Source organism: Vigna radiata, chromosome 7, assembly GCF_000741045.1.
Source record: "Vigna radiata var. radiata cultivar VC1973A chromosome 7, Vradiata_ver6, whole genome shotgun sequence".
In the NCBI taxonomy this organism is placed as follows: domain Eukaryota; kingdom Viridiplantae; phylum Streptophyta; class Magnoliopsida; order Fabales; family Fabaceae; genus Vigna; species Vigna radiata.
In genome coordinates this window covers 37411345-37434726 of record NC_028357.1, presented here as the reverse complement: position 1 = coordinate 37434726, position 23382 = coordinate 37411345, and the positions used below count along the sequence as shown (strand labels likewise).

The window sequence follows — 23382 nt, the reverse complement described above, 5'->3', positions numbered from 1 at the left end:
AAACAACGACTAAATGTTAGAAGACTAACTTCCTCTAGGATTAGTCTTGATCCTAGAAGAACTCCTTATGCTCGGTATTCTTTTTCAAGACCGAGGGGTTAGTCTTCAAGACCTCCGNTATCGTTCAGTCAGTTGGGGCAACAAAGTTTAGTAGGATGTTACAATTGTGGGGGACCTCATTTGAAGCCAATTTGTCCACAATCTACAGAAAACCAGANATGTTATCGGAGAAGGACAAAAATTAATACAAATCTTAATATTAAAAAAAAAATTGAAATAAAAATAACTAGTTATTCTTATATTTTAAAAGTTTAAAAAATTTATAATTTTCACCTTTTAATAATATCTATGTTACTGAAATTATGTTTTCAACTATTATTAATATTTGACATAAATATACTATGACGTAATATTTCTCATATTTTATTATTTATGAAGTTATTACTTAATTATTTATTTATTATTTTACATCATATATTAATTTTTGTCATTATTATATCAATTTATTATGTTATGCAATATTATCATGTACTAAAATATATTATTATATTCTTCATTTTATAGATTTTGTTCCATATGTAAAATTCCTTAAAAATATGTGAAAGTTGTTCAAAGAAGTTAAAAATATTCATAAAAAAGACTCCATTTTACAATATTTTTTATTTATTTTGAATTTCAAATGAAAATTTTGTTGCCAAATTTTTACAAGATTTTACAATTTCAAATTTTAAATTCAAACTTTATTGCCATTTATTTTAAATATCAAAATTTTAGTCGACAATATGAATATTAATTTTAGAAAAAGATTAACATTAAAATAATTAGTTATTTTCTTATCTTGAAAAGTTTAAAAAATTCATAATTTTCACTTTTTAATAAAACAGTTATTGAACTTATTTTTAAATTGTTATTTAAGTTTGAAATAATTGCATTGCAATGAAGTGTTATTTCTAATATTTTATTATTTAGTTTATTAACAATGTCATTACTCGATTATTTATTTATTGTTTTATACTATCATTTAATTTTTATTATTATATTAATATTATTATGTTATTATATTATTATTAAAGATTAATACGTGTTATAATAAGTTATTAAATTTAAAGAACAATTTAATTTTTACGGATTTTTTTGTAGATTCCAAATTTTAAATTTAAACTTTGTTATTATATATTTCGAATTTCAAATTTGAGAATATCAATATGATTTTTTTTAAAAAATAAATAAAATTGAAATCGTTTGAAATTTTTACATCTTTAAAAATTTTAAAAATTTATAATTTTCACTTTTTAGTAATACAGTTATTGAAATTATTTTCAACTTATTATTTATATTTAACCTATTGTATTACAATTTTAAATAAAGTATTATTTTTTTTTGTATTTTATTAATGATTTTATTATTAACAATGTCATTATTTAATTATTTTTTTATATAATATTTTACTTTTTTGAATTATAATTATTTATATATTTTTATTAAATTTTTTGAATTCTTCATCCTTTAGAAATATGTGAATATTATTGTTTAGAGGTATTAAAATATCTATTAAAAAGTTTTCCTTGTTTTACAATTTTTTCAAATTTTAAACTTTAAATTCAAACTTTGTTATCATACTTTTACCTTTATGAGAGATTTTGAATTTCAAAGTCAAATCTTATTACTGTGTATTTTAAATTTCAAATGCACTGTAATTTTATTTTTTTAAGAAAAGCATATCATATTTATAAAATGATTTACTTTTATAAAATTTTCAAAAGAATTTTGAAATACGCTGAAGAATAGATTTTGAAATCTGTTAAAGGCTTTAATGATTTTTTTTAATTTAATTAATTGTGTTTTATTTAATAAATTAATTTTGATAAAAATGACAAAAATTTGATATGCATATTTATGGGAGAAAGAATTTTTTTATAAAGTAAAGGAGGAGAGTTGATACTGGTGGTGTTCATGTAGAGAAGTATCCAATTGAGTGACATCATGTTAAGGAGAATTAACATGTACAAAAATCATATTTTATGAGGTACAAAAACGAACTATGACGTACATAGTTTTGTACGTTATAATAGATCTACACTACGATTTTCTTTTTACCAGTATGGATAATCAAAGTGTGGATCGTACATATCGAATTGGGTAAAAGAAAGATGTCATTGTATATAGACTAATGACATCTAGAACGGTTGAAGAAAAGATCTACAGGAAAGCGATAATTTTTCCCCTTCTTAATGCAACGAACATACATGGAAACGAAGACATGTATATACACGTGCTCATGCATGCAAAATCATGAAACTGTGTGCGTGTGTGGCGGATGTATGTCATGGTTTTGATTGAATTATGTCAACACCCAATGTGACTAAATAATAGGACTCGTTTTTACTTTTGTTTTATTTTTTTTATTTTTATTTTATTTTTATTTTATTTTTATTTTACTATTTGATTTAGTTTTTATTTTATTATTTGGATTTATGTTTAATTTTCGTTTGATTTTATTAAAAAAAAAAAGAAAAGAAAAGAAATAATAAAAAAGGGGGAAATAAAAAAAAGAAAAAAAAGAAATAAAAAAGGGGTAAAAGAAAAAGAAAGAAACAATTTGGTTTTAAGTGGGCGAATTGAAAGCAGAGAAAAACAGTTATGGTGCAGGCAGCACCATCATCATACGCATGGCAACAGAATATGGCTCCCAAGATCATCATCACCCTTCTCAATTCATCACGTACAACACACACCATTTTTAACAACAGATTCATCACTCCAGCCCCACCACTTATCCTGGCCTTGCCCAATCGGATTACTCATCAACACTACAGACAATTTCCTTAGGACTCACCAACGACAGAAACAGAACCTCACACGATCTTTTCCTCATCTATCCCAGCACGCACATGAAAATTACCATAATTCACCACTCTTTCATCACTCCCAATCGACAGAAAAATAGAAACAAAATCTGGATCACACACAACAACCAAAAAAATTGACCTCTATCTCCACCTTTCTCTCACGCACGAATCTGTCAACCAATTCCAGGCAAAAATCAAATTCAAACCAGTGAAAATTTACAACAAGAAAATCAAGATTGAAGGGGAAATGAAGCAGTATATTCGGCAGCTTAGTCAATGGTGATTCCTAGTGTTGTTCCCCGTCGCAGATTCAAGGAGGCCACTCACGCCGACACGTTGAAGGCCGTTTTGGCCGAATTCATCTTCGCCTTCATCTTCGTATTCGCTGGCTCAGGCTTCGACATCGCTTACATCAAACCCACTGACAACAGCGCCGCTACACCTGCCAGACTCATCTCCGCCCCATCGCTCACGCTTTTGACTTGTTTGTCGCTGGCTTCGTAGGCGCCAATGTCTCCGGAGGTCACGAGAACCCTGCCATCACACTCGGACTCGCCGTAGTTAGATGGACTTGGGAAAACAACTGGAGCTACTGGGTCAATCCTCTCATCGGTAGTGGCATCATCGACGACGACGACGCCTGGTTTCGTTGTCATAGTAACAGCGGCAAGCAAAAGACGAGAATATCTCCCTCTCAGTGTGATCGGCGATGTGGTAACGGTTAACGTCGTTGGAGATCCCTTAAGCAGCTTCTCACGGCGACTCTCATGGTGGTGGCGCGACTTCGATAGAAGCGGTGGCGACTACTACGCGGGGAGGAGCTCCGGTGGTGACCGGCGTCGTTGCCGGCAGTCTTGGTATCCACAATATCGTGACCTAGGGTGGGGTGATTGTTCTCGCGTGAAGAGGCGACAGAGGAGAGAAAGCTAGCGGCGATCGGTGGGGTTCGTGGTGGCGATCCACGCACTGACGGCATCTTGGACTACAGTTGGCGGCAACCGGTTGGGCAGAGGTGGTGGCTCGGCTGCGTGACCGGAGGTCCCCCTTTTCGGCTGCAAAGAGAGACTCTAGGTCTCTGTAATACGAGTTGTGTGTAAGAATGGGAGAACCCCTAAAGCTGTCTAGGTCAAAAGAGGCTTTGGGCCTAACCTTGGGCCTCAGTCTCTCCTCATGCCACCACATGCAGTTTATTCGTACCCCCCTCCCAATCTGCATACAAAAAGAAATTTTGGGCCTGGCTCTGGACCGCATGCTTTCTGCCCACCACCACTGCTCTCCAATTCGCACTCCCCTGCCAGTTCTGCCAACCAAAATAAAAGCTTTGGGCTTGGTCTTTGGGCTGCAATCTCTTCTCACGCCACCACACGCATCTCTGTTTGCACCCGCCGTTCCGTTTCTGGCAAACAAAATGACCTTGGGCCTGACCAGTAATTACTACACGCAACCTCCAACTTTGTTGCTGCACCCCCTTGGGCCTGGATCAACAAATTTCGAGCTGCACCCCCATTTTTGGCCATACACCCCTAACAGACTACAAGGCCAGGAGTTTCAATATTTTTCAGCACCCCCGGTTTTAATCTCTGCACCCTATTCTTATTGGGCTTGGACTATGATGTTTTTATTGTCTTTGTTTTTTTTTTTTTTTTATTATTTATTTCTTTAGCTTTGACATTTGTTTTATTATTGTTTGATTATTAAAATAAAAAATATAAAAAAATCATAAAAAAAAAACAAATAAAAATGTTTTAAAAATATTTAAGCACACGTGCGACCGCTCGCGTAGGCCTTGTGCTAAAAATCTTTTCTTTTACCAAAAGTAAATAAAAATATTTTCCTTTCCTTTTACCAAATTTGAAAAAACAAAATAAAAATATTTTGAAAAGATTCAAGCACACGTGCGACCGCTCGCGTAGGCCTTGTGCTGGAAATCTTTTCCTTTCTTTTTTTTATAAAAATTCAAAGTCAATTAAAAATATTTTGAAAAGACTCAAGCACACGTGCGACCGTTCGCGTAGGCCTTGTGCTGGAAATCTTTTCCTTTCTTTTTATAAAATATTAAAAATCAAATAAAAATATTTTGAAAAGGTTTAAGCACACGTGCGACCGCTCGCGTAGGCCTTGTGCTGACAACCTTTTCCCTTTTCTTTTAAAAATTCAAAATCGATAAAAATATTTTGAAAAGGTTTAAGCACACGTGCGACCGCTCGCGTAGGCCTTGTGCTAAAAACCTTTTCTCTTTTTATATAAAAATACAAAAAAATACAAAATCTTCAAAAAACTAAAAACATCTTCAAACAACAATCTTTCTGAAAGAACTACGTAACCCTGATTTCTCAGTATGACTGAGAATACGTAGGAGTAAGGTCAATCCTTGTCGGGCCCAAAAAACCAAAAAAATATTTTTGTTTCTTTATATTGTTGTCTTTGGGGATTGTTAAATATTTTGCAAACCACATCTTATTTCGCGTATTTAATTAAAGGTACTGTCTTCGGGCAGGCGTTGTAGGGTGCTAACACCTTCCCTACACGTAACCGACTTCCGAACTCATCTCTGGTTTTCATAGACTAAGCCTTATCCTTTTTATGGTTTTTTCCATAGTTTTCCAGGATAAACTATGGTGGCGACTCCAAAATCTCTTTTTCTAAAATCGTTTCTTTTTTGGATCGTCGTCGTCCCGTCGAAATTTTTCGGTTGCGACAAATTACATGGCAACAAAATAAGTGAAGACATTGATAGACTTTTTTTCGTACACATTGCATGTTTTATAGGTATATAAGGGAGGATTATTCAAAACTGCTACCGAGAAGAAAGAACCGATTTTGTACTTTAGCCAACATGTATAATTTGTCGGACCTATTATTAGTTGAAAAATGCACTTGCAAGTTCAATAAGATGTGATTTCGTGTAATCTTCAATTCATCCCTTTCAGGATCTTAGGGAGCTTTTCCGCCTTCCAAAAGAAGGATTTGATGTATCTGTTACCCAAAGTCAATTGAATGAGGAGCAAGATCGTAAATATACAGTGTAATGAGAGTCTACAATTGGGAATGTGTTCAAATTTTCTCATTTTGGTGTTCATTATGAAAATTTAATAATATGACAAAATAGTGTGTTTTAGGAACTATCTTTTTTTCAAAAAATAATTTATTTTTGAAAATAGACCATTAGGAAGCTATTGAAATTGTAATTATTTATTCTTGACATTCTTTCTTCTTCTTTGGAGCCAACGCAAATTTTAAGTTGACATTCATAAAAAACTGCAGCTAAGTCTAACAAATTATGATAAAAAAAAGAAATAACTCTAATGAATGTGAACATAAATAATTTTACTCAATATCAATTCGAAACACTTTTCTCCAGTATTCATATAAAAATATGGACTGATTTTAGAAACGGTGTCATAATATGTTCGTAAATTTTTGCTACGTCATAAAATATGTAGACCTATTATAACGTACAAAACTATGTACGCCATAACTCGTTTTTGTACGTCATAAAATATTATTTTTGTACTAGTAGGACATTCCTCAAGTAGAAAAAGTTGATGGATTTACAAGAGGTCCATATGATACTTTCCCATTACGTTGAGCATGTTGCTTAAGCCTTATGATAGGGTTAGGTTAGTGCAAAACTTGAATTTTAATGACTATTGTTTAGTTTAAATAAATTTTATATTAAATATTATTGCGTAGGATCGATGAGAGATTAAGTTGATTTTCCATGGTAAAAAGTTAAATAAATTTGGACCATGCGATGAGGAAATTTAACAATATGTGTTAATTTTTGGTTTGATGTCTTGCGTTGATATTTCGTATGACTACACTGACAATTTATTGTTGGCATTCGCTGAGAGATGACACTTTGAGACCAACACTTTCCATTTCTCGGTGGGTGAGATGAGGTGACATTGGGTGATGTGTCATTGCTGCTATGCCTTATTATAGGACAATTTTGTAATATCGAGGAGTTGGAGTTTGCTTAAGCTCAACCAACCATTGTGGAGCTTTTAGCGTTTATTGTCAGAGGGCTGGTGTTAAGATGACATAAGCACATGTTTCGAAAGTGAGGCTGAGCTGGCTAAGAGATATCTATGATGAGTATTATGAGTTGCAATAGTGGGAGCACGCAACCCAAGCATATTTGTTGCATCTAGTTGCACTATCTTTGCTAATATATAAGAGTGTCACACTCATCCGCGTGTCTTAATTATTTTTATTCAAAGACTTACATGTATGTAATTGTTATGTCTGGGACGTTACTGCACCGGCCCACATGTACTAGCAGTTATGAGATGTCAACTTTGCTTCAACAAAGTAAATTTCGGGATATTTGACTCTTTTACAAGTACACATATTCTTTGTACTTTGATTTTGTTTAATTGTTTTGATGTTGTTGATTAAGATTAATTAAATATTTCTTTTATAGTTGAGTTTATAAGCACTTCCCTGGGATAGGAAAAAGGCATGTGTTATCTTCGTACGATGAAGACAAACTGCGTGGCACTCGTTGAGAGACGGGGAGGTAGGTTTGCAGCTTCGTAGAGGCGTGGTTACAATTGGATGACCTCACATATGATGCGATGATTTGGTACCCGTACGAGTCACATCAGGCCACTTATCCATTTCTGGGCATTTGTATGTTCTTTGGGTGGATCAGGATCGGTGACATGCTTCACCAACATTTGTCTGAGCGTGTGTTGATGTCGTTTGGGTTTCAATAGATCATTCCATGATTGCCACATGTTGTTGAATGCCTTATTTTGAAATCCCTCATTGGATTTGGAAATTCGTTTTGGTCTTCAACGAATTTCAAAATTTATTAAAGACCAAAATGGATTTCGAAACCCGTTGTGTCCTTTAGTGGATTTTGAAATCTGTTTTGACCTTCAACGAATTTTGAAATTCGTTGAAGCCTGCGATTTGAGCATGTACCTGTTCAAAGCGATGTTGTTAAGTATCTTCCACCCTAACACCTTTCACCTCTATGGGACCACCTCTACGGGAACACCTGCACCAAACTCCTTCCCATTTATAGTTTTACATACTTTTGGGCATTGAAAATATCCCATATTGTTCATATTTGTCTATATTTTCACCCGTTGAATCATTATATTCACCATTGTCTAAACTTTCAAATTTCCATTAAATGTCAAACAACACTCGATCGTGTACATCTTTAACTACTTCCTTTGACTTTCAGTTGGAAGACCCACTTGGTCCAACTTTAACTTAGACATTCATTACCTTCCCAAAATTAATCTATCACTTCATCTCTATGAATACTTACATCCACTAGTTCTTATTCACTAAAAATGTCCCCTTCAAACTCACTCCAATAACTCAAATCAAAGTCATTGTGATCCTCACCTTACCCTCCCCTTCACCCCCTCTTCCCACATCAACTTGAGTATCTCCCTCACCCTCCAATCAACTTCATGTTCACAATCACCCTCCCCATTCACCTCAACCTCAGGCTAACCCCATCCTTCCCCCTCTCCCTTAACATCAATTTTAGGTTCACATTCATCCTCACCCCTAATCTCAAAAGGAAAATATTCTAACATTTACTATTTGATATTTATCCACTATGTGTACAACATACAAGTAAACTTTGTTATTAAGTATGACAATGTTTATCATATGGCATACACCTTTGTCATTACACAACAATTTCAATCTTCCTTCCAACATAAAACCTTCCTTCCAACTAACTCGTACATCCTAACTAATATATATATATATATATATATATATATATATATATATATATATATATATATATATATATAACCCAGTCATGAAAATATCGAAAAAATAAAACAAATATTACATTCCATACTACTAACATGCTGAAAGACAAATTTAAAATTGAGAACTAGAATCTCAACACATTCACACGTAATGCTGAATTACCATTGTCAACTAATTCCATAAACAACTGTTGACTAAACCATATTAAAAAGAAAAATAAAAAAAACACAACATTGAAAGATAAAAGCGATAAAAAAAAATCTAACACTAAACCTAGCGACGACTACAACATCACAACAAAACAAAAACTTAAAATCAACACACATAAATGATATATATTGAGGAAATATGCACCTTCGATCGAAAATCCAACTCACTTTGCTATCAATGGAAACTTCATTTTTTGACTTTATTTGTAAATCACACAAAATCCTCATTGTCTTCTCTCGCATAAAACAATCTCCTATTCCAATTTTGTTTTCAATTTTATTTATTTTTTCTTATCAGCCCTAATGCCCACATCATAGAATATTTGCTTTCCACGTATGCATATTGATGTACATTAATAAAATTGAAGACAAAATTAACATAACTAAAAATGAAGACTAAGTTGACATGTTACAAACAAAATGAAAATCACCAAACTAATAAAATCTATAGTTTATTAAATCAAAGTCGTGTTCAATAAACATGACTTCCTTTGTCAATTTTTTTAAACCAAAATCAAATACATAATTTGTAATATTTTTTTTATCCTTAACACAACTTATCCAAAATTTGTAATTTCTTTTACTTACTAATTTTAATACAAAATTACACACAAAACTCATCCCTTTATTTATAAATGTAGATAATAAAATAAAATAATAATTTGTAAATGGTAGTAATAAAATTATAATGTATTATTTAATTGAACTTAATTTATAATACTTTTTAATAATTTTTTAAAATTTATTATAATAATTACATTATGAAGAAACTTTTCTCTAATTTTTTTAATTTTTTTTTTTTACATCTTGTCCTTTCACTCTCACCTATTATATGCTATTATATGACATCCACCCATGATTCACTTTCTAAAACCTATCTATTCCAAACACAAGCTTAATTTTGCATCTCCAACGTGTGTGTATAAGCTTCTCTATGCAACATAAAAATAAAATAAAAAAACCAATGACAACATGTGCACAATCTCAATCCAAACATCATTGCAAAAGGTAAAACATGTTCAGCACATATTTCACGTCTTACTGACAGAGTGTGTAGTTAAGCGATGATAACGGCGGTGAGAAGTGGAATGTTGAGGTTCTTCTCACCTTCTATCTCTCATACTCTCTCTTTCTCTTCTTCTTCTTCTTCCCTCTCCATTCGCAGTCCTCCAAAACCCTCTCTCCGAAACCCTCTTTCCCGTTCAATTTCAACCCACGCTTCCTTCGAAACGCAGCTATTCATTCCTCCGGGCATATTACCCGACGAGGTTGACGACTCCGCCGTCCTACCGGGCTCCAACATCGCCGTCGGACCCTACGCCGGCGACTCTCGGATCAAGGACGTTGAGTTCGTCAAGAGCAGCAGTCGCGCCAAGGATTGCCCCAGAGATGACCGACCCGAATTCGCCGTTCTCGGTCGATCCAACGTCGGCAAGTCCTCCCTCATCAATTCCCTCGTTCGCAAGAGAGAAATTGCACTCACTTCTAAGAAACCAGGTAAGGTTCTTCTATCACTTTTTCCCCCTTTTTAAAATGAAATATTGTTCTGCTTCGAGTTTTTGTGTAATAATGTATGGTTGATGCTTGCAGGGAAGACGCAGCTCATTAATCACTTCTTGGTGAACAAAAGCTGGTACCTTGTCGACTTGCCTGGTTATGGGTCAGTCGATGCGTTCTGTTTCCTCTTTATATGCTTTTTTTTTTTTTTTTTTTTAATGAACTGTGATGCTCTTACTGCATGTGTTTTGATTGTTTTGCAAACTTGGTTTTGGCTTTTGAAACTTTGCCAATAATAATTAGAGTTATAGTAATTTGTAGTCTTTTGAGATTATGACACACTAATTAAGAAATTCTCATTTAATTCAAATTTAGCCAAAAATACCATAAACTTTTTAACTACCGCCTTTTTCATTCTAAGTGATGTGATCATGGATAAGAATATTTGACTTCAAGAAGAACGTAGAAGGTTGACTATATGTGGAGAATGAGTAGGAACACTTCATGTTTTTCAAGAAAAAAGAAAATAATTTTTCATGTAATAGATCTTTGTTTTCTGTGATGTGCTTGGCTATTCTTTTAGTAGTTTAGTCTTTAGATTTGTTTGGACCACTCTTTCCACACACAGACACCTTTCCTTCTACATAAGGAGAGCTTGGGCCATATAAATTTTGATCATAGAAAAATCTAGAATGATTTGTGAATTGTGCGGTTTTTCTTCTTTCTAGGAGAGTTCTTATCTTGAGTGGAGACTCAAGTGGTGATCCTTCTTCCTTTGTATGGCGAATCACCACTTGTGACCTAACTCACAAGATAAGAAACCTTAAGAGAGAAAATTGTCTACTCCTTTGCACTTTGATTAACTACTAATGTGTCACACATGAGATAAGCTAAAGAGCACCACTCAAGGATAAGCAATGGAGATGGAAGATCATCCAGTTTAGGTATTACATACTCAAGATAAGAATTCTTCAAGAAAGAAGAAGAATAACACACTTCTCAAAATTTTCTAATTCTCATTCAATCAAATACTCAAGATAAGAACTCTTCAAAAAGAAGAAGAACCACACTCTTCTCAAAAGTTTCTAATTCTAATTCAATCAAAGTTATGGAAATGAGTACATGAGCTCTATATGTATGGAGAGTGTGGTGGAAAGGGGTTAGGCAAACACTTTCTTTCCCTAGTCCTATGTCAAAACAAAACCTAGAATAGACTGAAACTAGGGATAGCTAATTTATTCTTTCTATGCTAAAACAAAAAGAAATGCACATTTATGTGTATTTTTAGAATCACATTAGATTCCAAGTTCATTGTTGGAGTAAGTAGAAAGCTTCTATCTTTAGGATTCTTATTTTAAGAGCTAGATTTCATGTGCCAAATCACCATACTTGCTTATCTCATGAGTGACAGTAAGTTCTTTCTAATTCATAGCCCTTTCTTGAGTAATAATCTTGGTTAGTGGTTGGTCTCAGTACTGGTAACTAATCATATGAAATGCTGTTTTTTATGCAGCTTTGCTAAAGCATCTGAAACTGCTAAAACGGATTGGTCCTCATTCACAAAAGGGTACTTTTTGAACAGAAATACTCTGGTGGCTGTTTTGCTTCTTATTGATGCCAGTGTTCCGCCTCAAAAGATTGATTTGGACTGTGCAAATTGGCTTGGACGCAATAATGTATGGTGCTTCCACTTTTTAATTTTTTGGCTGCAGTATGATGCCTCTTGTATATTCAGTCCTTAAAATAATGTTTTCAAGGTACTGAAACAAGTCTAAATCCCATTGAAAACTTTTGTGGATTGCAGATACCGATCACTTTTGTGTTCACGAAATGTGACAAAATGAAAGTGGCAAAAGGGAAACGGCCTGATGAGAACATAAGGGATTTTCAAGAGTTAATCAAACAAAACTATAAGCAACATCCCCCATGGATTATGACCAGCAGTGTCACTGGACTGGGTAGAGATGAGCTCCTCTTGCATATGTCTCAGCTGAGAAACTACTGGGATCAGTAGGAGGAAAGGTCAAAATTAAGAAGTGACTTTCTGCAAGAAAACAGGCCTTCAGAAGCAAAATTGAAACTGCAAAAGAGGCAACTATAAAGAAGAATTATATGAAAAAGCAGTGGGTTGGGTTGTTTCTAGTAATATTTCAGTTGGATCTTTGTTCTTCTTGAGCTGCAACCAGATATATAACTTGCATCAGAATCAAGTTTGAGTGTTTCTGGATACTGAATTTCCATATACGGACGCTGAGTATTTGGGTTAATGGGGTCAGGCTTTGTGCAAAAGGGGGACCGTTTTTATAACAGCACAGGAAATGTTGTATGCTTTCAACTGGGATATGGTTGTAGTTGCCTGAATACATGTTTTGGCATACTATTGGTTTTGCTTTCATTCAAAATTTTTAGAAGCAAATATGCACCTTTTGCAACATGTAAACATTATGGAAGCTTTGATTATATTGAGGCTGAGATAGATAGTGCTACTGCAAGTGTCATTTCCTCTATCGTCTTTCAATTTAAGTTTTATAAGCCTGCATGTTCGCGTGCTGGTATAGATAGTAGCAGGAACTGAATAAATTTCTTACCACATGAATATATTTGTAGGGAAGCCTTTTTTTCTAATACATTTACAAATATTTCAAATGCCTTTCAATAATTTATTCCAGTCATATGCATAAGTTTGTACTTTATAGAAAGGGATTCTTAATTATACTAAGTACACATGACACATACAGTATTTCAAGCCAGCATTACTTCCTTTTGTATTTTATATTTATTTGTGCTTTTAGGGGACCGAATCTGGAATCCAATTTTAATTCAGCTAAGGTGAAGAATAATATAACATTGATTCAGTTGCAGCTTTGTCCACATATTGAACTATTAGGCTGTAACACTATTTGGCACCCCTCGTCCTGTTGCTCCACATCCAGAGCTTGGTACAAGCAGTTCAAATGGTAAAGCGTCAACGCCACATCTGTTTCTAAGTTTTGGATCGGCGTTTCTTCTCTTGATCTCAATCTCAATACTTTTCATATCCATTGAAAATTGATTGAATGCATCAATGATCTCAGGTTCTCCTACCCAAGAGGACAAATCGTTTCTCTCTCCTATATATTCTTCGTCTGGTGAGTGTGCAGAACCAATGTCGATCACGGCCATGAACCTTGATGCCTGAAATAAACTTGGCAGTGATGATAAGAAGTATCTCTGCGGATCCATGACAAAATCTGAGTACTCGGGATCCTCTTCCTTGGGAATTAGTTTTCGCATTAATGGTGGACGGATTGGAACATATCCACCATGGGGATATTGACCGAAGTTCAAGACAGCATGTTGTGCTGTTACAAGCCAAATAACGGTTGTAAGTACGGAGATGAGATCTTCAGGGTGGTCAAGTTTGGGCCACCAACTAGCACTTTTATGATCAGGGTGTCCGAGATTGATGAATTCTGCGTACCAAGATTGGAGTTCATTGTCAGAAGAAACGGCATTACAGTTTTTATAGTAATAGTTCACGTAAGTCCGGACCAAATTCTTTATGCTGGACCATATGAGAAGTCCATCAGCTGCGTAAGGGTAGTCTTCAATTAGTACTCTAATGCCGTGAGGCTGGGTTGCATCCGGAACTGCTAAACCTCTGTATAAGAAAAAAATCTATTAGATATAATCATCGATGTCTGCGTAAAGGTTGTAAAAGTAAGTCTATTATTAAACAATATAATTTATGGAAACAAATACATCAGGTACTCATTTTGATCAAATATACTAGGAAAAATATTACGATAATCTTTTGCATAGAAATGCACTGCGAGATAGAACTGCCCTCCGAATTGAAGAACAGTGTTATTAGTGAAAACAATCTTCTTTACCTTCTTATGAGATCCTCAGGAAAACCTTCCAAGTCAAACCGCCACCAATCTTTATATGCAGCGGAAGTCATTTGCATACAGTATCTCCCTGGAGTGTGGTCTGTCTCAATGGTACCTTCAGCATTGATGAGTGACTGACGTGCTGTTGCATTTGTTTTGAGTGTGTACCGCATATGAGGATGCAAAAGCTTGAATATAGGATGCATCACACTCAATTGCCGATGAGCAGCGATTATTAGGGGTTCCAGGCAAGCATGTATTCGTAACCTGTTCAAGTATTAAATATCAATGTGATCATGTTCATTACTACTATGATTTCTAATCATCACGAAAGATATCTTTGACATGATATACAAGTTTGTTTTCTTTTGTGACTGTTATACTGTCTAGTGTTATTACTTTTTTATTCTGTCTAGTATGAGGCATATAGTCCCCACCAGATTGCATTGGGGTGTGGAAGGAATAATATGATAATGGCATAACCTATTCTAGAACAGATGTACATGTAAGTATTTTTCAAAAGTTCTTTATAAGGAATTAAAATGGTTAAAATTTAGGTTTAGTTCTTTAGGTGTCTTGGATATTATCTACTATCAAAATTGATATTTGTCTTGTGTATTCAAATTCAATTTAAAATGTTGACATTTATTGTGAAACTACAATTTTAATTAGAAAAAGAGCACGCAAAACACTCAACAAACTGTGCAATAAAATTACATACCAGTGGTGCACGAGTGTATGAACGCCAGCATCATTGGAGCAAACATGTGCTTTGCCAAGTTGCCATAGCCATTTAGATGTGGCATCTGTTGGAGGGGTAAGAACTTTCTTCGATGAAGTATTTGGATTCCCCGTTGGAAGAGCAAGCTGGATGGCAATAGGCTTCAGAGTTCCCATTTTAGTGAGGAACAAGATTGTTGTAGTAGCATAAGCTTTTCGCTCCTCAAGAGCATTAATTCGATCCAGAAATGGAAGGTAAAAGTCGTGATAGTCCACCATGAACAACTTGTTCTCTTCCAATGCCTAAATTTTATAAGCAGAGTAGAACATTAAACAATATACGATTTCTCATTTCCGCATAGCTTAGCCTCAGGAAAGAGGACCAATTTTTTGTACCTGTTGAATAGACATCCCTTCAATCTGCCCTATAATGTGTTCTTCTTTCAATGCTGACTCCACTGAACCATATTTAGAGGGATCCAATTTGCTCACGGGTGGGAAAACCTATAGGAAAATTGAAGATGAAATATCATAAAGCTCCTTTAAACCATTTTTCAGTGTTCTTATTTCCCTCTCTTCTTAAGTTGTATTATTGTTTTAATTTTATTGTCATTAACATTCCTCTTTTCGTGACTACCTTTAGCCTTTCGATACTCAGAGGGAACTCAGCAAGCACTTGGCGTCCAAATTCATCATCTTGTAAGAAATGTGATCTTTTCCCTGAAAACCATTCCACTTCAACATAATAATTTGTGTCTAAAATGAAACCATGTAGACACACAAATACAAACTTGTCCAATGAGAGTGTTTAACTTGACCTACTTGAAAATACTTTTGGAGGGTCGAACTTAAAAAAATCTTGTGCAGCACATCCCAAATTGAAGAGAATAGATTGACCTGATTCCTTAATAAAGTAATCAATGTTGAAAAGTGCTTGATTGCCCATGATTTTCTCTGTTAACGCAGGCATAATATTCCGAAACACTGCCATCAACTTTCCTTGATTAATAGCTTCCCGCTTTATGTCGTTCAATTCTTCATCTCTTGGAACGTATATTAACTCTGATTCACTCGGTCGTGACTCCACTTTGGCACCTGTCCATGTTTGCATGCAAGCATCAAAATAACGTAAAGAGAAAAGATTCATACATAGAATGGTGTGAGATGTGATGAGTGAAAGTGACCATTGGTGGTAGTGAGTGGGCGTCCAGTGCGGCAACGTGTGGGATAAGGGTTGAGTGTTGGCCTGTGAGAGTTGGAATGTCCCAAATCATTGTACAAATCGTAGTCATAGATTCTGTCAGAAGGCACCCTGCGTCCCTTCCCATCACCCCTTAGCTTCACCATCTCCTTTTCTCTCATCTCTTTCACCCCAATTGGTGTTTCGCTTGGTAGATACGCCTGGTCATTTGCACAAACACCATATATGCATTTTCATTTGTGATAGGAAACTTAATATAGAGCTTGAAAAGACCCAACAGGATTGAACTTAATTTAACACTCAAAATACCTACTTCAACATGATTGAACTCAATATAAACGAGGAACTTTCTTTGCATCTCAAAAAAAAAAAAAAAAAAAAAAATATATATATATATATATATATATATATATATATATATATATAATAAATACATCAAAAGAAAAGACACGGAGAAAGAAAGAAAAGTGTATGATAGAATAAGCCATACAATAAAAAATATTTTATCAATATAATAACTCTTTTATCTCATAGTTAAAAAAAAATGAACGTTGGCTTTATTTTAACAATTTAGTTCACATATCAATCTTTGTATGATAAGTTGATAATATTAATAGTTTGAAAAACTACTTTAATTAAATTAATCAAATTGCATTAAATCGCAATCATAAACATGGTGATGAGTGCTACGAGAATGCAATTTCAAACTTCATTGACTCAGCTGAAAACGAAATATATTCTTCTATTTGGTGCCAATGATTTAAATTTATCTTCAAATATGTGTTAATTGTAATTTTAAAATCTTATATAATATTTTTACGTTATAAAAGTAGTTATAAAAGAAAGTAATTTTGTATACTTATTTCTCTTTATTTTACCCACCAAATTATAAGTTAAACCTTGATATTGATATTAACGTATAACCATTTGTTTTTGTTCTTAAAGCCTTTGACTGGTGATATAAGTTCTTATATAAGTTGTAAAACTTCCAATTAATTTTATATGTTTTAAATTTTAAAAATGGTACTTCTAAAACGACCAAATTAATAGTATCAGTTTAAAAAAATAAGGAAAATGCTAAATACTATCTAAGAAATTTAAAGTAATTTTCCATATAGAAAAACATACTGCTTAAATATTACTCATATCATAAAAAGAAATTTGAGAACACAATTGGTCAAGAAATCAACAACAATTTTGTATATTACAAATCACAATAAGAAGTATCAATTGATTAGCGTTTCACTTTTCAACAACATTTTTTAGTTTTAATATCTTATCTATTATTTTCTTACGTTTTTTTTATCATGAACAAATTTTATGCTATAGGAAACAGATAATGTGATTTACATTGTTATGTACTAAGATTTACTTCAACCATATAATAAATAAGCAATCTTACTTTTATTCTTTTTAGTATTGTCATTATATTTAGCAAAATAAAAATAAACATGAGAGAAGTATGGATAAAATGAGAGACACGATACAGAGAAATAAATAGAAGAAAAAAAAAATTCTAAAATAAAGTAGTGAAAATATCATGATTTATACTAGTCAGAGTTTAGAATGTGATATTAAAAGGACGTTACTATTTCAAATGATAAGTAAATTTAGAATATGTCAATTTGTGATTAGAAGATAAGCATTGAAAATGTGTTAAAATAAAAGCATGTTGCATGCATGTATAAAAGTAGACAAAATTCTAATAATTGATTTTTTAAGGAAAATAAATTTTCTATACATCTAAATTTTTTACATTTATTTGACACTATCATTATTTGTTTTTTATTTTTTTTCTTTGAAAAAAATATAAACTTTATATTTTTAAGACTATTTTTCTCTTATATTCTGTATCAAATGTAAAATGTGTCCTATCAAATAAACCTACTTTAAGGGAGAATGAAAATTAAGGATGTTGATATTTTAACAACTTTTTTTAATAATTTTTTGACAATAAGATATTTATTGTCACCCTATTGGTCTATTTGAATTTATATTTAAAAAAATATTTAAAATGATAAATTGTCATGTATGCATTGTCAAAATATTGTTAAAAAAGCATTGATAAAGGAACTTTTTCCCAAAATTAATTACCTTGTTGAGAAAGAAAATTCTCTTGTCCGGGTAAAGCTTGTTGGGTTGAAGCCAAGATTTGCAAGAAAAATGAAGATTTTGTTGAATGGTTATGGATTCCAAGAACAACTCATTTTCATAACCATTAACAACTGTAACAGCTCCAGGAGTTCCAAAATTAGAATCAACGCTGAATTCCACTTTGTAACTGCTTATTCCCTCTTCACTCAACTTTAAAACTGTTTCCTTGCTCAACTTTCCCTCCATTCTCCCTTCATTCAATCACCATTACTTTTCTAATAATACCAGAAAACAAAAGAAAAAGATAAAAAGGATGAATTGAAGGTTGAGATGTACCTGGATCAAGGTTGGTGCTAACGAGTTGAAGAAGAAGAGCTTTGGTGTGGTTTTGAGGTAAGAAAATGGTGAGAAGGTTATTGACCATTTCACTTCCCAATACCTTATTATTTCTTACAGTCACCAGAGCCGAGAGCTTCACGGTGGTGGAATTCTCAGAGATGAGCTCACCCTTATTCATTGCTACCATTGTTCCACATCTTTGCTTCCCCTTCTTCCTCACTCTAAGTTTCATTGCTGAGACAGATCTTTCTTCCTCAATGGAATGTCTCAGACTACCAACTTGCCTATTCAATTTAACTTTCTTCTGCAACACGATGCCATTGCCGGCAATATTCGTCACCATCAGCGTCTTCGTGCACGCCATTTTTCTCTCTCCTTCCTCACTGTACTATTTACAGAACACCGTGACCTTCATATAAGAAAACAAAATGACCTTGTCCCTCTCAATTCATCACTATCACATGTCAAGTAACATAATATAATATGAAAAAAGTTGCAGTCTACTACATACATTATATATTATATATATATATTATTAAGTTATAAAGCTTATAATTTTTATTCAATTTAGTTTTTTTTAATGACATTTAAATTGTTAGCAATATAGTATTAACGTGAATCATCAGTGAATGAGTTGTTCTATTTTTTGTGACGTGGTCTACTATACCATCTAATCTTATTCCCAACACAAGCAGAAACTCCAACCGTCCCTATGTTTTTCTCTATGTCGTCACTCCAACATCAACCACCACATATTAGAATGTTTCTTCAACCATCTCTTCAAGACATAACAACCATGACACTACCCTTGGTCGCGCCACTATTGTCACTATCTTCGTTCATGCAGAACTTGCAGAAAAATCAGACCAGATCATGCCACCATCGTCACCATTCACGCGAAACCTGAAAAAAAATTATACCCAAATGGCACCATCTTCGTTCACGTGAAACCTGCAGAAAAATCATACCTTAATTGCAAGCACAAATCGTGACACCACTATCACAGAAACCCTAATTTTGGGAGTGATTCTAGATTTGTGGTTTGCAATTGGGGAAGATAGATTCATAAAGTTTTTGTTCAGACTTGAAAAAAAAGGATAAGTGGTGTAGTGACTTGATTGCACGTTGCAATTTCGACTTCAAATGATTCTTATGGCATTTTACACAAATATTCCATCTTAGCTTTCATCTAAAGTAGAAATCTATTGTTGAGAGAAATCAAAGGAGTCTTGGGTGTGGTGATTCTGCTGTGGCGACCTAAGGAAGGGAGACTCAAGAATGAGAAAAAGGTGTGAAGGAGAACCAAAGGAGAGAGATTTGTTGGGTGGTTTGGATTTGGTGGTGGTGTCATGGAGAAGGGCATGATTGGGTGTGTTAGGAAGAAGATAAGATGATGTGACAGACCACATCACAAAAAATGGAACAACTTGTTCATTGATTTCTCACATGAACATTATGTCATTAAAGATTTAGACGCTGTCATGAAAAAGGACCAACTTGAACCAAAATACAAAAATTGGGACCATATTAAACACTAAAAAAGGTCAAGTCCCACATTGAACAAAGTGGACGAAAATAGGGATCAAAAGTGATATTAAGTCTAAACTAAAAGTTAGACATTAACACTACCAAGGTGATTATCACGTCTTAGAAATGAATGGCTTTGGGGAGTGACGTGTTGATGGTGTTAAGACGATGATTTAATAAGACAAAACCATTTAGTAACCCGTATTTTGAAGTTTAACAAATAATATTTAACGAAATAACATATAATAAAATGAACCGTCTAGGATAAGTCTGTCAAACATTGTAATCATATAAACAATATATATCCTAAACATTTAACGTTACTCTAAAAAGAGAACTTTTTTAAACGCTAAGTACTCGTACCCTGCCTAAACATGTAATAATGTCAACGTATTAAATGCATGTACAAATAATACTATTTTGTTTATTGTGTTGTGTTCTCTTTATCTATACAGATCACAAAAGTACAAAGTGTTTTTCAAAAGTTCTGCATTGGATTAGAAGAGTTTTAAGAGATGGGAAGACATTCTGGGAATGTTTCTTCAAGTGTTTTACGCTATGCTCATCCTGACAAGCTATCTTTACAAAAGCACATAGCACCTGACTTCGTACTAAAATGTTCCATACCTACGAGAAAGTCAATGCACCTAAGTAAGGGATCTTTTTCGAAGAAGACTATATAAACAAGATCACATGAAGAGAAGACAAGAATAATAACGCTTTAAGTTTTATGCTGTCATTTTCTCTTAAGCTTACACGGTCTAACACCGTCTTTGAAAAAGAAAAGTTTTATTACAAGTCTTCAGATTTCTTTGTATGAAAACTTATCCTCTTTATGAGAGTTATAATTTGTACTTGTTTTATAAAAACACATTTGTTGTGTTTGTATATTCAAAAGTAAATTAAAACACTTGGTTGTTTAACTCAATAGAGTTAAACCATTTAATCAGTTGGACTAGTAAGATATTAGGAGTGGTGAAACTCATCTAACGAGTGAGTTGGTTGTAAAACCAAAAGTGGTTAAATTCGTTGTAATCTTTTGAAAGGTTACTGAAACTCCTTAAGAGTGTTTAAGGAAAAACTAAACGTACCTCAATTTAGAATGAACAAGTATAAAAATAAGTTTGCCTTATTACTTTCGTTTTTAAAAGTTTTCCTAAACACTTTTAGTATTTTTTAAGTGTCTACAGACCGTCTAACTCCTACATAAACACTTAAACACTTATTTATAAAAAGTTTTAAAAACTTTATTCAAACTTCCTTTTCTAAAGTTTTGCGTGTTTCACGTGAAGGTATCTAGCACTTCATATGAATATTTTACATGCATGACCAAACAACAGAACCAATAAATATTATTATGGGTTTTGAAAATAGGTTAACGGTGCAAATGTGATTATCATGGGTTTGAATTTTGTCATGTTAAAAAACTAATATTTGCATTAATTAATGAAAATAAAATTCAACTTGCTTGCAACTCCTCACTTGGTTGAATATGTGATGAGGTACAACGTGAAAGTCTATCTATTATTAGTTTAATTCAAACTAAGTTTGGTTTATGTCTATTTATTACACGAGACTTACATCTCATTAGGGATTTGACGGGTCACATAAGGGTTGGATGTATAGTGTGGCAGGGGTGCAATATAAATTGGTGGAATTTATTTTTACAAAAACTACCAGAAAACTTAGAAAAGAGGATGAGATGTTTCTGAAAAAGAAGATTAAATATTTCTGAAACCTCGTGTGCCATGTTTTTTTCACGTTAAACAAGGTTGTATATAGATAATAAATAGTTATATACTATCAAACAAAAAAGACACATAAGCCTACAGAAAGATACAAATCAGAATAGAGGTAGCCACTACTCCATTGCACCATTGACACAACATAGGAAATACACTTGTACAACAACAAAAAAAGTACAAGTGAATTAATAAAATTTTATTTATACAACCATTTAAATTTTATTACTTTATGTATACAATTGTTGTCTATATTAAATCATGAGGAGATATCATATTTTCTCTTTCTATCATATTTAATAATCTCACGTCGTTTAAGAGTCAAGATCAAAGACAATTTAAATATTTTTTTCTTTTTTAGATTTTTTGAAGTATTTTTTAAGAATAAAATTGTGATAGATAAAGCTCCAAAGCGAACAATACTTTGAAGGTATGATGATTGATCCTAACGATATTACTTAGAATAGTACCACCCACCGTGGGACCGATAATAGAACATTTGGTCTCTTAAGCCCTCTACTGGGGATGATCAATCATTCCCCTTAGACCTCCACTAGGGCCTTATGTTTCTATCACACCTAATAGCCCCACATTGCTTAGGAGTCAAGGTCAAAAGCAGTTTAAATAATTTTTCCTCCTTCCACCCACCAAGGTGCCTTTTAAGGACAAAACCGTGATGGACAAGGCTCCAAAGTGGACAATACATCAGATGTGGCACCTTAAGATAAAACAACGGAGTTGACACTTGAGTTACTAGATTTTAACTTGAGAAAAGACCTTCAAGTGAGGCATAAAAAGCCCTCTAAGAGAGGTAAGTTACCAAGTCAATCAACAAACCACTAGACAGGGTACATGAAAGTCGTTTTCTTCCTTTGCTTTCTGGTTATTGGAATTCAAAAGTCAACTCGTTAGGTTTTTGGTCGACCTGAAACATAAGAAAAACTCTAAAAAGGGGGCTGAATGGAGGTTTTTTTTTTTCAAAAAACTTTTCGCAAATATGTATTAAGTACTCAAAGTTTTTGAACAACGTTTAGGAAAACTTATAATGACTATTAAGTACACAAATATGTATTAAGTACGCAAATAAGATAAGATTGATTTTATATCGGTTCACTCAACCTGAGCTCGTCCAGTTCCTTTAAGAACTCTTAAGGGGTTCTACTAATCTTTTCAAAGATTATAATGAGTTTCACTACTCCTGGTTTACAATTATTCAATCTGGATATACGATTTTACCCACTCTTGGTTTAACACTGGTCTTCTTAATTAGACAATTTTGCTCAATTGAACTAAACAAACAAGTGTTTTGATTCTCTTCAGAATAGAGTGAAAGTGTTTTGGAAAAACAAGTACATATCAAAGCTCTCAAAGAGAGTATGTTTTCAAATACAATGAAATATGAAGACTTGTAAAATCTTTTCTTAAACAAAGAAAGCATTAGATGATGGAAGTTCAGAGAAAGAATAACAGTGTAAAAGTTAATGATAATTCTTGTATTCTTCTCTTCATTTAGTCCTCTTTATATAACCTTCTTCAAAAAAGATTTGTTACTCAGATAGACTTAACTTTGAGGGAAGTATG

The 23382-nt window shown here is 33.4% G+C and overlaps 2 protein-coding genes across 2 annotated transcripts; one reads left to right on the top strand and one right to left on the bottom strand.

Annotated features, from left to right (window-relative positions):
- Window positions 1-9887: 9887 nt before the first annotated feature.
- Window positions 9888-12798, top strand: LOC106769436 (GTP-binding protein At2g22870). Its single transcript, XM_014655056.2, has 4 exons — window positions 9888-10306; window positions 10400-10469; window positions 11820-11982; window positions 12111-12798. The coding sequence occupies exons 1-4, from the start codon at window positions 9898-9900 to the stop codon at window positions 12318-12320; spliced, it is 852 nt and encodes a 283-aa protein (XP_014510542.2). The 5' UTR covers window positions 9888-9897; the 3' UTR covers window positions 12321-12798.
- Window positions 12799-12874: 76 nt separating this feature from the next.
- On the bottom strand, window positions 12875-18931 carry LOC106766401 (linoleate 13S-lipoxygenase 3-1, chloroplastic). Its single transcript, XM_014651130.2, has 9 exons — window positions 18530-18931; window positions 18194-18444; window positions 16083-16299; window positions 15721-15993; window positions 15536-15618; window positions 15295-15402; window positions 14900-15201; window positions 14179-14445; window positions 12875-13946 (listed from the first exon to the last, which is right to left on the bottom strand). Exons 1-9 carry the CDS (start codon window positions 18894-18896, stop codon window positions 13190-13192), a joined length of 2625 nt encoding a protein of 874 aa, XP_014506616.1. The 5' UTR covers window positions 18897-18931; the 3' UTR covers window positions 12875-13189.
- Between the last annotated feature and the right edge of the window lie 4451 nt (window positions 18932-23382).

Excerpts from the sequence above, each read along its gene's own strand:
- LOC106766401 (XM_014651130.2), bottom strand. The coding sequence starts at position 18,896 with ATGGCGTGCACGAAGACGCTGATGGTGACGAATATTGCCGGCAATGGC. Across the intron at positions 15,202-15,294 it reads AAGGGATGTCTATTCAACAG|GCATTGGAAGAGAACAAGTT; the intron begins GTACAAAAAATT and ends TATAAAATTTAG. Across the intron at positions 13,947-14,178 it reads CCTGAGGATCTCATAAGAAG|AGGTTTAGCAGTTCCGGATG; the intron begins GTAAAGAAGATT and ends TTTCTTATACAG.
- LOC106769436 (XM_014655056.2), top strand. The coding sequence starts at position 9,898 with ATGTTGAGGTTCTTCTCACCTTCTATCTCTCATACTCTCTCTTTCTCT. Across the intron at positions 10,307-10,399 it reads ACTCACTTCTAAGAAACCAG|GGAAGACGCAGCTCATTAAT; the intron begins GTAAGGTTCTTC and ends TGATGCTTGCAG. Across the intron at positions 10,470-11,819 it reads GTCGACTTGCCTGGTTATGG|CTTTGCTAAAGCATCTGAAA; the intron begins GTCAGTCGATGC and ends TTTTTTATGCAG.